A 12833-nucleotide genomic window follows, 5' to 3' on the forward strand; every position below is an offset into this window, starting at 1 on the left:
CTGGGGCTGTTCCTCTTCAGGTGCAGGACTTTGCCCTTCCCCTAGTTGAACTTGAGGATGTTCCATCAGCCCATTTCTCCAGCTTGTCTAAGTCCCTGTGGACAGCAGCATGACCCTCTGCTGTGTCATCCACTTGTGCCAGTTTGGGGTCACCACAAAACTTGGTACAGAGGGTACCCTCTGCCTCATTGTCCAGATAATTTCTCAAGAGGCAGAGCAGAACCAGCTGTTGACTCACAAGGTCCATCCAGCCCTTCCTCTGCTCCAGCAGCATCTCAGATTGCCCAGGTCTTTCCTGGAAAACTATGATGGAAATAAAGAAGAGGAGGGGGCAGCATGGATGGGACAGCGAGTATTTCCACCTTGACTGAGCTGGATGCAGATACAGCTTGGACAAGAGCCAGGACAGTAAAAGATGGTGGTAAAAGCGTGGTGGGCACAGGTTTTCCATCCACAGATATGGCCACAGGACCAGGCTCCCGTGCCAGCCTGCCCCCTGGAACAGGCAGAATGAGGTCAGTAATTAAAAGTCTGAGCTCGGGGCTTGGCTCCTTTGCCTGCCCTCTCAGTAAACAGGACAACAGCTCTGTGTTTCCTTTCTCTCCCATTAAAGAAAACCACAGACTTAGAAGAATAATTTTGATTCAGTGCAACGAAGTCCATGATTGATATAGCTCTGAAATAAAAGCCCAAACCAGCATAAATAATGCCATGTATGTCGCTCAAGCGAGGCACAGCTCAGCTGGAACAGACAGCACCTCAGCAGAAAATCCCAGCAGTTGTAAAAAAGAAATGTGCCCCCCACTGAGAGAGGGGTGATCCCCCATGAACCACTGTCCCACACCACAGATCCCTGCCGAGACGCTCTTGGGTCACCCGTCTGGCCACAGCAGCATCACATCCCCGTGGGACCCAGCTTTGGCTCCTGTTTCCCATCACTGTGGCTTTTATGTCCCAGGTGTCGTTTCTGTTTGGAGAAGTAAAGCGAAACCTCGTGTCTTCACACACGCAAAAGGAAATTCAGAGGCACCGAAGAAAAGCGAAAGCTGGGGAGGTGAAGCTGGGCCCTGAGGGTGGGTGGGATGGAGGGGTGAGGATCTCTCCTGGGGGCCTTGCTCAGGTATTTGTGCCACACTCACCTGCAGCCACAGCCAAACCCCCAGGAGCCTGGCTGAACACAATCAGATTTTTCCCAGTGGGATGTGGGCTTGCCATCCTGGGCCTTGGCGTGCGTCTCACACGGTGATGGTGATGCCATGCTCCACCATATGCCAGCCCAGCCAGCGAGGCCTGGCTGAATTCCCCACGGCTCCTCCAAACCGTGCCAGTGGCAGCTCCTGCCGTGGCAGGGGAGGGTTCCCCCAGGCCAGGGTGGGCTGGGGACACCACGCAGTGCCTGGCGGGGTGTGCAGGACATTGGGGACCCACCGCAGCCATCGCTCCAGCCCCGGCTGCAGGCACTGCTGTGCCAGGAGAGCGGCACGGAGGGGGATGGTGGAACCCCCTGGATTCACGTGGCCCAGCAGGCTGGAGCCACTTGAGCTTGCTCGGAGCGAGAAATCCCAGGTGCGTAGGAAGTTCCAGGTGCGAGAAGGAAAGTGAAACGTGGCTGTGGACAGGGCACCGGCACTACGTAAGGTAATTGCTCCGTGGTGACTCATCAGCCGCTACGTGGCACGAGCGTGGGAAAATCCTGGGCACAGGCAATGCCACTGGAGTGGGCAAGGATGAGCCCAGGCGGCTCCTTCCTGACCCTTTCTGTAGCCAGCAGGCTTGTCCGGGAGGAATTGGCTCCTGCTAAAGTAACTGGTCTGGGAAAAGAAGATAGAAGGGACAAAAAGTGTGTCCCAAAAAAGCCATCTTTAAAAATAAACCCCCATGTGGTGTGTGGGAGACTTGCCCAGGGCCTGATGGTGCCGGGACCGGGGACATCAGGTGGGCTCCACTTGGCAGCCGTTGCCCGACCTGTCCCTGCCAGCCCCGGGTGTCAGTGCCACCAAAGTGCCCCTGGCCCAGCTACGTGCCCCAGAACCCTTCAGCACCTCTCTGCACATGAGCTGTCACTGCCCTGATGGTTTGTGCCGTGCCCGAGCATGGTGGTGATGCAACCCCCGGTGTTACATCACAGCCCATCACCTGCTGCACCATCCTGGGGACGCACAGAGGGAAGGGCTGAGAATTACTGAGGTAATTACTGAGCAGACTTAAACCAACTTGTTTTAAATTTAAATTCAAAATGAGGAGAAAACCCAAATGCTTTTTCACCAGAACCTTTGCCCACTACTGTAGGGACACAGCGTGTTCCCTCCTGGGGGTTCCCTCCCTGCCCTGGCATGGCTGTGGGTATGCCCCTCTCCAGGACAAGCCCGCCAGCAGAGCTGGAAATGCCCCAGCCCAGGCAGCCAGTCAGGCCCCTGGCACCCCAGCAGCGGTGTCACCCTGGGAAGAGACACCTCTTGTGCTCCCTCCAGAGGTGACAAGCCACCAGCCCCTTCCTTACCTGGCAAGGGAGGCCTGATGGCTGCTGCTGGCCCAAACCCATCCTCACATCCACAATGGGCTTCTCACCCCACAGCTGTCCTCCCAGGACCCCACCACCCTCCTGGGGGCAAAACCTTTGCTCCCCATCCTGGAAAAGCTGAGCCAGGGCTCAGTGACCCCAGGGGAAATATGCCCAGGGCCCAGCACCCTTGCCAAGCTGAGGAGGCTCAGTCAGGACCACACCTGAGAGCGCAGGACCACAGTGGAAGCACCTCTGGGCCCTCTAAGCCCCTCTCCAGGTGTGTTTTCTGGGGCAGGGAGCAGATGTGTCACTTCTACCTTTGTACATTGCTAAGAAAGGCAGAACAGAGTGAGGGCACTGCCCTTCCCAGGGTGCCAGGGCAGCCTTCTTGCCATGGGCAGAAATTACAGGAAAGGGTACAGTCCTCACAGGGGCTGTGCCTTAACTTGAAATATGCAGAAAGCAAACAGGAGGGGACGTGTGCTGGGCTCTGAGCCCTCATGTCTCTATCTGCCCCTCCCCAAAATCCAGCCTCTAATCTTCCCTTTGCAGTGTGGGTGGGTAATAATGGGCACAAACCTGCTCCCCCTGTGGCAGCGATCCCAGAAAGGCTCCTGAACTGTGCTGAGGGCAAGTGACTCACTAGGGTCACAAAGCACTCCTGGGGCAGGTTAGCTGCTGTCACACCTGCACCAGCCAGCTAAGCACCAGGGATGGGGGCATGTTCTGACTGAGAACAGCCCCTTTCCAGGTCAGCCTTCAAAGACAGCACACACCTCCCTCAGCCTGGGCAGGGAAAGGGGCAAATCATCTTTCCTATCCAAAACCCATCTCCCCCATAGAGCAGGAGGCCACTCAGGACCTAAGACACTGAGTGTCTTTGTAGCACAATTATTTCCCCCCTGCAGGTGCTCTACAGCCTCTCTTAAAAAGAGGAACCACAGGCAACTTTTTATCAGCTTTTTAATTATTATTAATTGTGTAAGAAATTCAGCGAGTTTCACGGCAAGTGCTGTGATTCTCTTCCCCACATATAATCCAACCACCACCAGCCCGAAACGGGACCCTTCCAGTGCCAAGGGGGCAGCACTGGGCACACTGCAGGACCAAAGTGGGTAGGAGCCCCAGAAGCATAAAACCCCCTCTGCCTTCCACAGAAAATCAAAATCACTGAAATCAGCATCAATCTTCGCAAAGAATAAGAGCGGCTACAAGTGGGGTATTAGGAGACAACCCACGTTTTCGTTCCATTTTAGCACCAGAGCAGGAGGGTTTCCTCTTTCACCGTCCCTTGCACCCCAGCACACAGACGTGCCTCACCAAGAACTCCACTGGGGTTTCGCGGGAAGAAACACCCATTGTCTCCAGCATCCTGCAACGAGAAGCAGAGGATGGGTCTCGCCCTGTCCGGCCAGCTCCCACCTGACCCCCACAAGAGACAGGTCTCTTCCACCCACAGCACAAAGGCCTGGGTGGCAGATGCTTCCAGCTGCTGCACAAGGGTTGTTCTGGTCAGCGAATAAATGAGCAGGCACAGGGATGCCTCTCCTTCCCAGAAGGCCCTTGTTGGAGACCAAAACAGGTTGGTGAAGATGCAACCACCAATATTTTTTGTGCCCTCTGCTAATTAAGAATGAGGCAAAGAAACTCAAGATACCTCTGACACAAGACTTCCATGGATATATCAGTGCAAGTATACCACAGAGTTCCATGGACTTAACATTTAAGGATCTGCTGCTTAACCCTTGACAGACACCCATCCACACCTGGGGGAAAGGAGGGAGTGTACCCCCTCACAGCTCACTTCTAGCTTTGGAGGGGTCTCCACAACCTCACTCTTCGTGCACTGTAGAAGACAGGTCCTCCACATCCTGCTTTTTTACCCCAAGCAGTTTTCTCACCTCTTTTCAGTCTCTTGGAGGAGGGACTTTGCAGCTTCAGGGTCATTCTTCAGAAAGGTTTGATACGGAGAGGCAGACTCCATGTAGCCAACCACACCCTCGACAGTCATGGGGATACCGTCATAGATATCAGTGATTCTGCAAGAGAGATGGGGAAGAAAGGAGCATTGACAAGTTAAATCTTTAAGGTGGGGAAACACAGATAACAGATTAACGTGGTGGTGAATAAAGTATCTGACACCATCAAAGGTCCAGCAGATGGAAATAACATCCAATTGCGGCATGTGGTGGGTCAAGAGCTCTGACTGCTGTGCTACTGGAGAAGCAAAGATGGTTCCAGGGACCATCTCACATAGTCTGTGACTCGGACAGCCCTTTTGGTACAGGCCTACCTGCAGACCCCCATCCCCTCCAGCATCCAGAACACCAACACCTTCACACCACCACTATCACCACATTTTTGCCTTGGTGGGGAGGCAGGCACTGGCTCCCCAGAGGTCTAGGGCACGTTTGCTATCTCACTATTTTTCCTTTCACCCATGAAGTGACCTGCCCAGAAACCTCAAACTGTGCTAGACCACCAACTGAAAATCTAACCCAAGGCTGCCTCGAGCAGGAGGGGTCCTCACAGCCCTCAGACCCCACTCGATGGCTCAGTGCAGAGCCACATAAAAGCCAGGAGCAGTGGGACTGCAGCCACACAGCTCTGTCTCGATGCACAGGGGTTTGTTGATCCCCAGCAGCTGGGCTGAGGTTCTGGCAAACCCTGGGCTGGAGGCAGAGAAGCCCCCAGAGGGGAAGAGACACTCCCTTTATCCACTCCTGGTGCTGCACCGAGAGGGTTCTGCTCACCTCTTCTTGTCTGGGAATGGCAAGGCCTCGAAGATCTCTTTGTAGTTTTCCAAGACGAATTTTAGTCTATTATGTGAGTATTTTAAAATCTGGTCCCAGCACTGTAAAGACAGAGTATTAAAAAAAGCACAAAACCATTTGAAGTTCTCAATTTCCACGTAACTCAGGTTTGGGCCTAAACCTGACACATTCACACTTGGCCCTTTTTATTTTTTAAATACTCATGGCATTTAAATACACCAAAATTCTCACTTAGTGCCCAGAATTTAAGGATGCCATTTTATTATAGAGATAAGAGTTCTGTTTTTCTCCCTATGCTGCTCTTACTGATTGTGCAAAGACTCCTTTTATCCAGTTGTTAAAACACCCTTTGCCAAGAAAGATTACTAAAAAAGGACTTCTCCCAAACAGTTTATACTTCCCATTCTTTTCATTGTGATCAACAGCAGGAGAAGTATCTTTGACAATACCAGCCCCCAGATATGCTCTGGCACCTTTCTCAACCCTACCAGAGCCTGCCCTATCAATCCTGGTGTCCCTTTTCTCCTCATCCAGCCAGATTTAGCACTGCTTTGGAGCCTCTAAATCCCACCTCAGCCTTGCCCCTGCATTTAACCATCCCTCTTCTGCTCCATCCTGCATTAGGATTCCTCTCTGCACCCAAGCAATATGCATTTCCCCATGCCCAGACCGAGCCCTGAGGTTTGGGTTCCGTCCCCTCACCTCCTTGAAGATTTTGGTGAGCTTCTCAGAGCAATCTCCGTAGCGCACGCTCATGTCCACGGTGTAGGTGCTGATGGCCACGCAGCCGCCCGGCTTCACCACCCGCTGCACTTCCTTCATGAACTTCTGGATGTCAAACCAGTGCGCGGCCGTGAACGAGGCCAGGACATCCACAGAGGCGTCCGGGAACGGCAGCTCCTCTGCAGGGCACACGCTGGGAGCGGGGAGGAGAGAAAGACATCTGTGATACGGGAATCAGAGGGTAGGGCATGGAGCCAGTGGGTATTTTTTGGAGTCCACGAGGACTGTGTGGGATGCAAGACCACGGCTACAGGAAGCCTAGGATAATGCCTGTTCACCTCGGGAATTCCACCAAATAAGGCTTTCCTTGGTGTCATCTGGGTCTTACAACAAGCGTACTCACAAAACACCACTCCCGAATGTTGCCTCGGGCTGAGCTCACTCTCCCGACACTCACAGGTAGGAGACATTGGGCGTGGAGAGGGTCTCCTTGGCCTCCTGGATCTGTGCTTCACTGATGTCCGTCCCCACCACCTTCTTGAAGTGCTCCGCAAGGAAGCGGGTGCCTTGTCCGGTCCCACAGCCGACGTCCACCACCAGCTCAGCAGGGATTGCCTTCTGTGGGGAGGAGCAGATGCATCTCAGTGGGCAGCCACCCAGTTTCTGTGCTTTTACCCCACTGCTTCCCACAGCATCCACTCAGGAACAGCCTTGGCATGGCAGAACCTGTGGAAGGCCTCTCCTGTGCCCCCGTCTTGCCTTGAACCCTGGTAATTTGTCATACCCTGTGGCACCAATCAAGATAACACTCCCAGCAAGGTAAACACCACCACCCACAAATAAAGATACCCTGGATTTTTCCTCCAACCTGGCCATACCCTACTCACCTTTTCCTGCAGGTAGGCAAGGATGGTTTGCTGCAGCTCTTTCCCGGGTGCAAACCTGTATTTTTGGTAGACGGCCGCATGGCCTTTGCCCTCGAACATCTGGGTGCTCATGCTTGGATAACCCGGCACCTGGGAAGAAGTAGGAAGCCGAGATTGTCACCAAGGGGTCAAATTCCTGCACCTCTTCAGCCTGTGACCGCAGGCACTAAAGCCTCCAATTCCCGGCGGGGCCCCCGGGAGGACTTTGCCCGGGAGGCTCCGGGCAAAGGAATGTAAACCTGCTCTCTGAGAATCCCTCCCACGGCTGTAAACTAATCCCAAGAGGAAACCAGCAGCATCCGATGCTGAAAAACTTTCCAGGTTTTTAAGCAATCCTTTACTCCTTTGCTTCCCCAGCCCCAGTCACCCCCCCGGGTGTTTTCTGAAATAAGTCACCATTAAAGTAGAACAGTTTGGGTTTGGTTTTTTTTCTGTGGGGGGTTTCTCCGGAGGTTTTTTGGGGGTTTGTTTGGTTTTGGGTTTTTTTTTAAGGAAACCCATGTTTTAGAATTAACACAAACACAACAACTCGGCCCTGCGCTTTCTCAACCTCCTGGTATTTTTTGGCCTCTCGCGGACAGCGCACAGGGCGTTCCCTTGCTCGCCCACTAATGTGCCCCCCCCGTGATGCTCCGGGACCCCTCGGTCCCCGCATCCCCGCGGCGGTCCCGGCCCATCCCGCCGCACCGGAAGGCTCTCAGCCGCATCCTGTTTGTCTCGGTGCCCGAGCAGGCGCCGTGCGGGACAGCGACAGCTCCCTGGGCTGGTGAGAGACCCCAGGAACCTGCCAGAAGGGCTCCCTGCCCCGTCTGACGGGACCCAGCACCCTCTCTGTGCCCACGGCGAGCGAGGCGGGCAGCTGCGACATCGGACAGTCAAGGGTTATTCTGCCTTGGGGTGCAGGAATAGATGCTCCAACAGCGCAGGGCTGGAGCTCCCAACAGGGAGCAGCAGCGCTGCCGAAGGCCTTTCTGGAGGGATCCTCCAGCTGCTTTCCGAGCGCTCAGAGGAGCCTCCTTCCCCCAGCGCCCCCCGCCCTTACCGCCGACAGCCCCCGCAGCTCCCGACGCCTCTCCGTGCGGAGCTCCAGACCAGGAAAAGAGGGAAGAAAGGCGGGCGATGGCCGGCGCCGCCCCCGGTGCCTACCGCCCACCCCGCAGCTCCTCCCTGCCCGGCCGGAGCGCAGTCGGAGGGGCTAAAATCCAGAGGGCAGTTCCAGAGGCTCATCCCATCGAAATGCCGGAGGCCCAGAGCCTTAGTCTTTACACAGTTCCGTAGTTGCTAATTACAGAGAGCTTTCAAAATGCCCACGGATCCCGGGGGTCGCTCAGCAGCCCCCACGTCTCGGGAAGCAGATACAGAGCCCAGAAGATGCTTACAAGGTAGCAGGAGAACAGGATGCAAAGCTGCGGGCAGCCAAAGCCGTACCTACAGCGCTCTGTCTGCACTGAAGGCCCCTCCCATCATCCAGCGGAAAGAGAACATGCAGAAATAGAGTCCCCTGCACCAACGTGAAGAGCGCAGAGCACAGTATTTCGGGACTAGGCAATCTGCCCTGCTTTGGATTTACTCCTTTGCTAAGAGTAATGCTAATTCCATGCAGCTGAAGGCAGAGAGTCCTGGTTCTCTGGAAGCACTCAGTTTGTACTCTGCACAGCCCTAAAGCCACTCCTAACTTTAAGAGAATACAGGTGGTATTTAACTGATTATCCTCTGGCTACTGAGACCAAACACCTGCAGTGCAGAGGAGTCCTTTGCTAGGTCTCCCAACCTTTGCCACACTGGATTCAGCTGTCTTCGAGTCCCTATTCCAGCCCTCTTGTATTCCCCAAGTGACAATGAATCTCTGATGGCCCTGCACCATGCAGCAATAAATTGGTATTCTTAACCCTTGGGTTGCTGAGCCTTAGTCCAAACATGAGTTTAAACACCAGGCACAGGGAATCAGACACTGTCCATCATCCCTACCAGGCCACTTACTAAATCCACAGACTTTAAGGAATGTAAAAGTGCCCTGGGGTCTTCCCAACTTGTTCCCCAAACCTACAGGCCATGTGGATTTGAATTACATAGCAGGGTCCTGGATTAATAGACCTCCAAACTCTGACCTTAATCAGAAAAGGACAATTTAAGATCCTTCATCCCTCCACACTTGCTCTCCTGAAGTCCTGTGCCCGTTGGCTCTGCCCCCTCCCCACCTTTGTGTCTCTGCAGAATGCAGTGGCAAAACAGCTCCCAGAGCTTTGCTTTTCCAAACAGGATCACTACGCCAAGCCCTAACCTCATCAATGGCCAGGATATAGCACTTGAGTGCTTTTGATGCCTCCCTGTGCTCCTGCACTGCTGGCATTCCCTGCCCATGCCATGTCCTCACCTTGCTGCACCAATCCAGGTGTGTGGCCATCGTCCTCACTCAGCCACTGGGGTTTCACTGCAGCCTCTGGGACTATTTCCAGGGAGATGTTTGGGTTTCTTTCACTGCCAATGCATCTCACTCTGAAATTTATTTAAAAAAAAAAAATCAATCTATTTTAGGGAAAAAAGCTCAAAGGAGACTCCTGTCAGTTTGCCTGTGTCACTTGTTGGTATTTTTCACCACCAGCACCATGGTTTCCACAGCACTGAAATGTCTTATCTTGATATGGGAAAAGCCACTTTGTTTCTATTCTTGTGGTTCGTTTCACTGTACATCAGTAAATATTGTACTGAATTCTTTTCATCCCAGGGAAAGAGTGCTGCCTCCTGAAAACAAAACAGCTGACATCCCCTCAGCCAGATGCTTTGATATTGCTGAAGATTCCCTTTTCCCTCCTACCTTGTGAGAAAGAGCTGCTCTGTTTCATCCAGAGTACAGATGTCCCTCTCAGCCCAAGCCTGGCTCTGTAACTGTGTTCATGCTGTCCCCAGCAAAAATTTTCTGGCAGAAAAATCTTCCCTAATTTCACCTGGAGAACACTTACCTGGCTTCTTTCCTGCAGCTGCAAAACAAGTTACAAGCCTCATGAACACCTTCTAATTAATTATGTCTATTGCTCAAGTGGAAAGCTAATTCTCATTTATTTTCCTGCTCAAGCACTGCCAGACACACCACGCTACATTTTTCAGGGGGTCTCCCAATTTTAGAGGATCTGAGAACTAAAACAATTGCACAAAGTCTTGCTCAGTGGGTTCAATTCTTCCCCTTCTCTGTGGACAATGGAAAACATTCCAGGTCTCACCTGTCTGCAGGAATTTAAGAAAAACCCTCAGCTCTGACCATCTGCATCAGAGGTGCCCCTTTGGGCATCTCCCAGGCTTGGGAGATTTTCCCCTGTTTATTTGTTCTTTTATGGAAAAGGAACAAGATTTATTACCACAATGGGGAATAAAGGGATAGGAAAATACTTGGTAATTCTATCAGGATCTTTTTTTAAACATATAGGGCTCAGACTTTAAATTAATGAAGAACACAATTCTCTTGGCTTACAAGCAGCAAGGCATGGATAAAATCTCCTTGTAGGGAAGGGGGTTAGCCACAAATTAAGGATGTCGCAGCTGATTGCACAGCTGCCTGTTAGAGCTGTGCCTCAAGGTCTTGGCTGGGACTGGGGCTATCCTTACCCTCTCCCTGGCAGCTCTGCAACCCAGGAAAAATCAGTGCCTATGTGAAAAAAGAGCCCAGATGAATGAGACCCCCAGAGGATCAATCAGAGAGGGAGATGGAAATCTCTGCAGCTGTGACTATTTTTGGGGAACTTCAATTGCCGGATCCGTGCAATTGTAGCCGGCATGTCGGCTGGTTATTGTCGTGCTCAAGCACACAAAAGGCTGGGGGAGAAATAAAGGCAGGCAGGGGCACGCTCAAGGGCAGGGGAGGAAGCCTGCAGAGGAGAGCGCCCTTGACTGTGAAATCCTGCCTCGCCCCTTCGCTCGTCCGGCCATTAATCCTTCCTGATGGAATGACTGATGTGCAGCGCCTGTGGGAGCTGCGAGCCCAGGCTGAGAGCAAAGCCCCAGCACTGGGATCTTCCACAAACAATAAAAACAAGTCCTTCTCCCATAGTATCACCTTTTCCCTAAGGAAGATGGATCTTGGGGACGATGAATGAAATGAAATTTAGAAGTCACCTGAGAATGCGTGGCAGAGGACACCGAGATCTCCCATTCCCCATGCAGGGTCCAGAGGCTCCTCCATTGCTTCCTGGCTCATCTTACCTCTTTACTTGCTGACAAAGCATCACCATCAGCATATCACTGTGTCCTGTCCATCTGTAACTGCACAGCCATCGATCTCTCATTTCCTGATGGCCTTAAGCAGCCTGAACACCTCAACTCGCCCTGGTGGCACCACAGCCCAGTGCTGCCGCCTCTCGGCCCAGGGGCTTCCCCAGCTGCCTGCACAGAAGCATGAGATGATGATTTTGGTGTTTTGGGGCACAGCTGGTTCTCGATGGGATGCTGCCAGTCCTGCCAGATTCGCTGCGCTCTTGGCTTTTGCTGCTGGAATTTGGCACCATCCCAGTGCAGCAACTTGGAGAGAGAGCCAGGTGGGAGAAGGAGCCCAACTGTATTTTGGCAGTGGGGTTTCTCTTCTCCTTACCAGAAATGCATATTTTTGGGCACTTGGGAGCAAAGAAGGTCTCAGAGAGGGACAGAGGGCTCAGTCTTCAGCACTTTCTGGAGAGCATCAGTTGTGCAAACTGAGGTTAAACACCTCAGACTGTCTGGCAATAGCTGAGCAGCTCCGTGCACCTCAACCTTCAGCTTCAGCCCCTGCATTTTGGGTTCCCGGGGGGGCCCAGCACTTCATTATCCAGCACTCCTGGGTGTCCAAGAGGACATGATCCCCTGCTGATGGATTAACATTTCTGGAATTAAAAAGAGGCAGAGAAACATGAGCATAGATTGATCTTATTTCACCTTTCCTCTCATGCACAGGCTGGAGGATATATGAGGATATAGTAGATGATATTATTATATCTGCTGACATAAGGAAAAAAAAATCCAGTGGTGTTGGGAAGCTGCTGTAGTAAAATTAAATAACTCTTGGGGATGTACGTGGCCAAACCAGACTTGGGTCTGGCTGATGCCTGATGGGCTGTTCTGAAATGCAAAGAAATCTGTGGAGATTAAATGAGATCCAGAACCGTCTTAATTCAGAGTTTAAGCTTTTTCTTCTTTGGAACCCAGCTAAGGCATGTGATAGGAACATTCACTGTAAGATGGGGAGAAATAAAGCTGAAGGGAGCAATATTTTCAGCTTTCCTCTCCTTCCTCCAAAAGCCCCTGTACCATGAGACAGCCAGGCCCATCATCCCCTGCCCATTTCTCATCGCAGTTCTCAGGATCACAGCCCTGTGTTGCAAAAGCCAAGTGGAAACAAACCTGGAAGTACAGTGGCTCAGGGGGCTGGAAAGGGGGAATTTTTCGCTCTGGCCATGCTGTGCTGGCCAGTGATGGCCTAGTTCAGTGGTGGCACAAGGGCTGGAGGCTGCAAATGCTGTGCAGCGTGGCATCGAGGAGGGGGCAGGAGGGCACAGAAGGGTGCAAGAGGGTGCAGCAGGGTGTGTCAGGCTGTGTGAGGATGCAGGAAGGTGAGGGAGCATGGAGAAGGGTGTGAGAGGATGCAAGAGGGTGCATGAGGACGCTCCTGGAGGGTGTGGGAGGATGTGGGAAGGTGCAGGATGTGCATGAGGATGCAGTGGGATGGAGGAGGGCACGTAGGGATGTAAGAGGGTACAGGAAGATGCAGCAGAGATCAGAGGGGTATAGGAAGGTGCTTCAGGATGCAGAAGGGTGCTGCAGGGTGCTGTAGGGGAGAATGCAGGAGGAATGTGCAGCAGGAGAGTGCAGGGACACGCAGGAGGAAGATGCAGGAGAAAGCTGAAGGTGGATGGTTAAAGCAGATGCAGGAGGGTGCAGAAAAAT

The 12833-nt window shown here is 52.8% G+C and overlaps 1 protein-coding gene and 1 long non-coding RNA gene across 3 annotated transcripts in view; both read right to left on the minus strand.

Annotated features, from left to right (window-relative positions):
* Window positions 1-3463: 3463 nt before the first annotated feature.
* LOC114060667 (putative methyltransferase DDB_G0268948) lies at window positions 3464-8088 on the minus strand. The gene is made up of 7 exons (XM_027890351.1): window positions 7969-8088; window positions 6888-7016; window positions 6458-6618; window positions 5980-6193; window positions 5257-5357; window positions 4405-4542; window positions 3464-3875 (listed from the first exon to the last, which is right to left on the minus strand). Exons 2-7 carry the CDS (start codon window positions 6996-6998, stop codon window positions 3785-3787), a joined length of 816 nt encoding a protein of 271 aa, XP_027746152.1. The 5' UTR covers window positions 6999-7016; window positions 7969-8088; the 3' UTR covers window positions 3464-3784.
* A 3613-nt stretch (window positions 8089-11701) lies between these two features.
* The window catches only part of LOC114060665, a 58913-nt gene continuing 57781 nt past the window's right edge, over window positions 11702-12833 (minus strand). For both annotated transcript variants that reach the window (XR_003571933.1, XR_003571932.1), the window contains exon 3: window positions 11702-11773. This is a non-coding gene — a long non-coding RNA (uncharacterized LOC114060665). The remainder of the gene's footprint in view (window positions 11774-12833) is intronic.

Source organism: Empidonax traillii, unplaced genomic scaffold, assembly GCF_003031625.1.
Source record: "Empidonax traillii isolate 1590-97213 ecotype Southwest subspecies unplaced genomic scaffold, ASM303162v1 scaffold284:size1552100, whole genome shotgun sequence".
Classification (NCBI taxonomy): domain Eukaryota; kingdom Metazoa; phylum Chordata; class Aves; order Passeriformes; family Tyrannidae; genus Empidonax; species Empidonax traillii.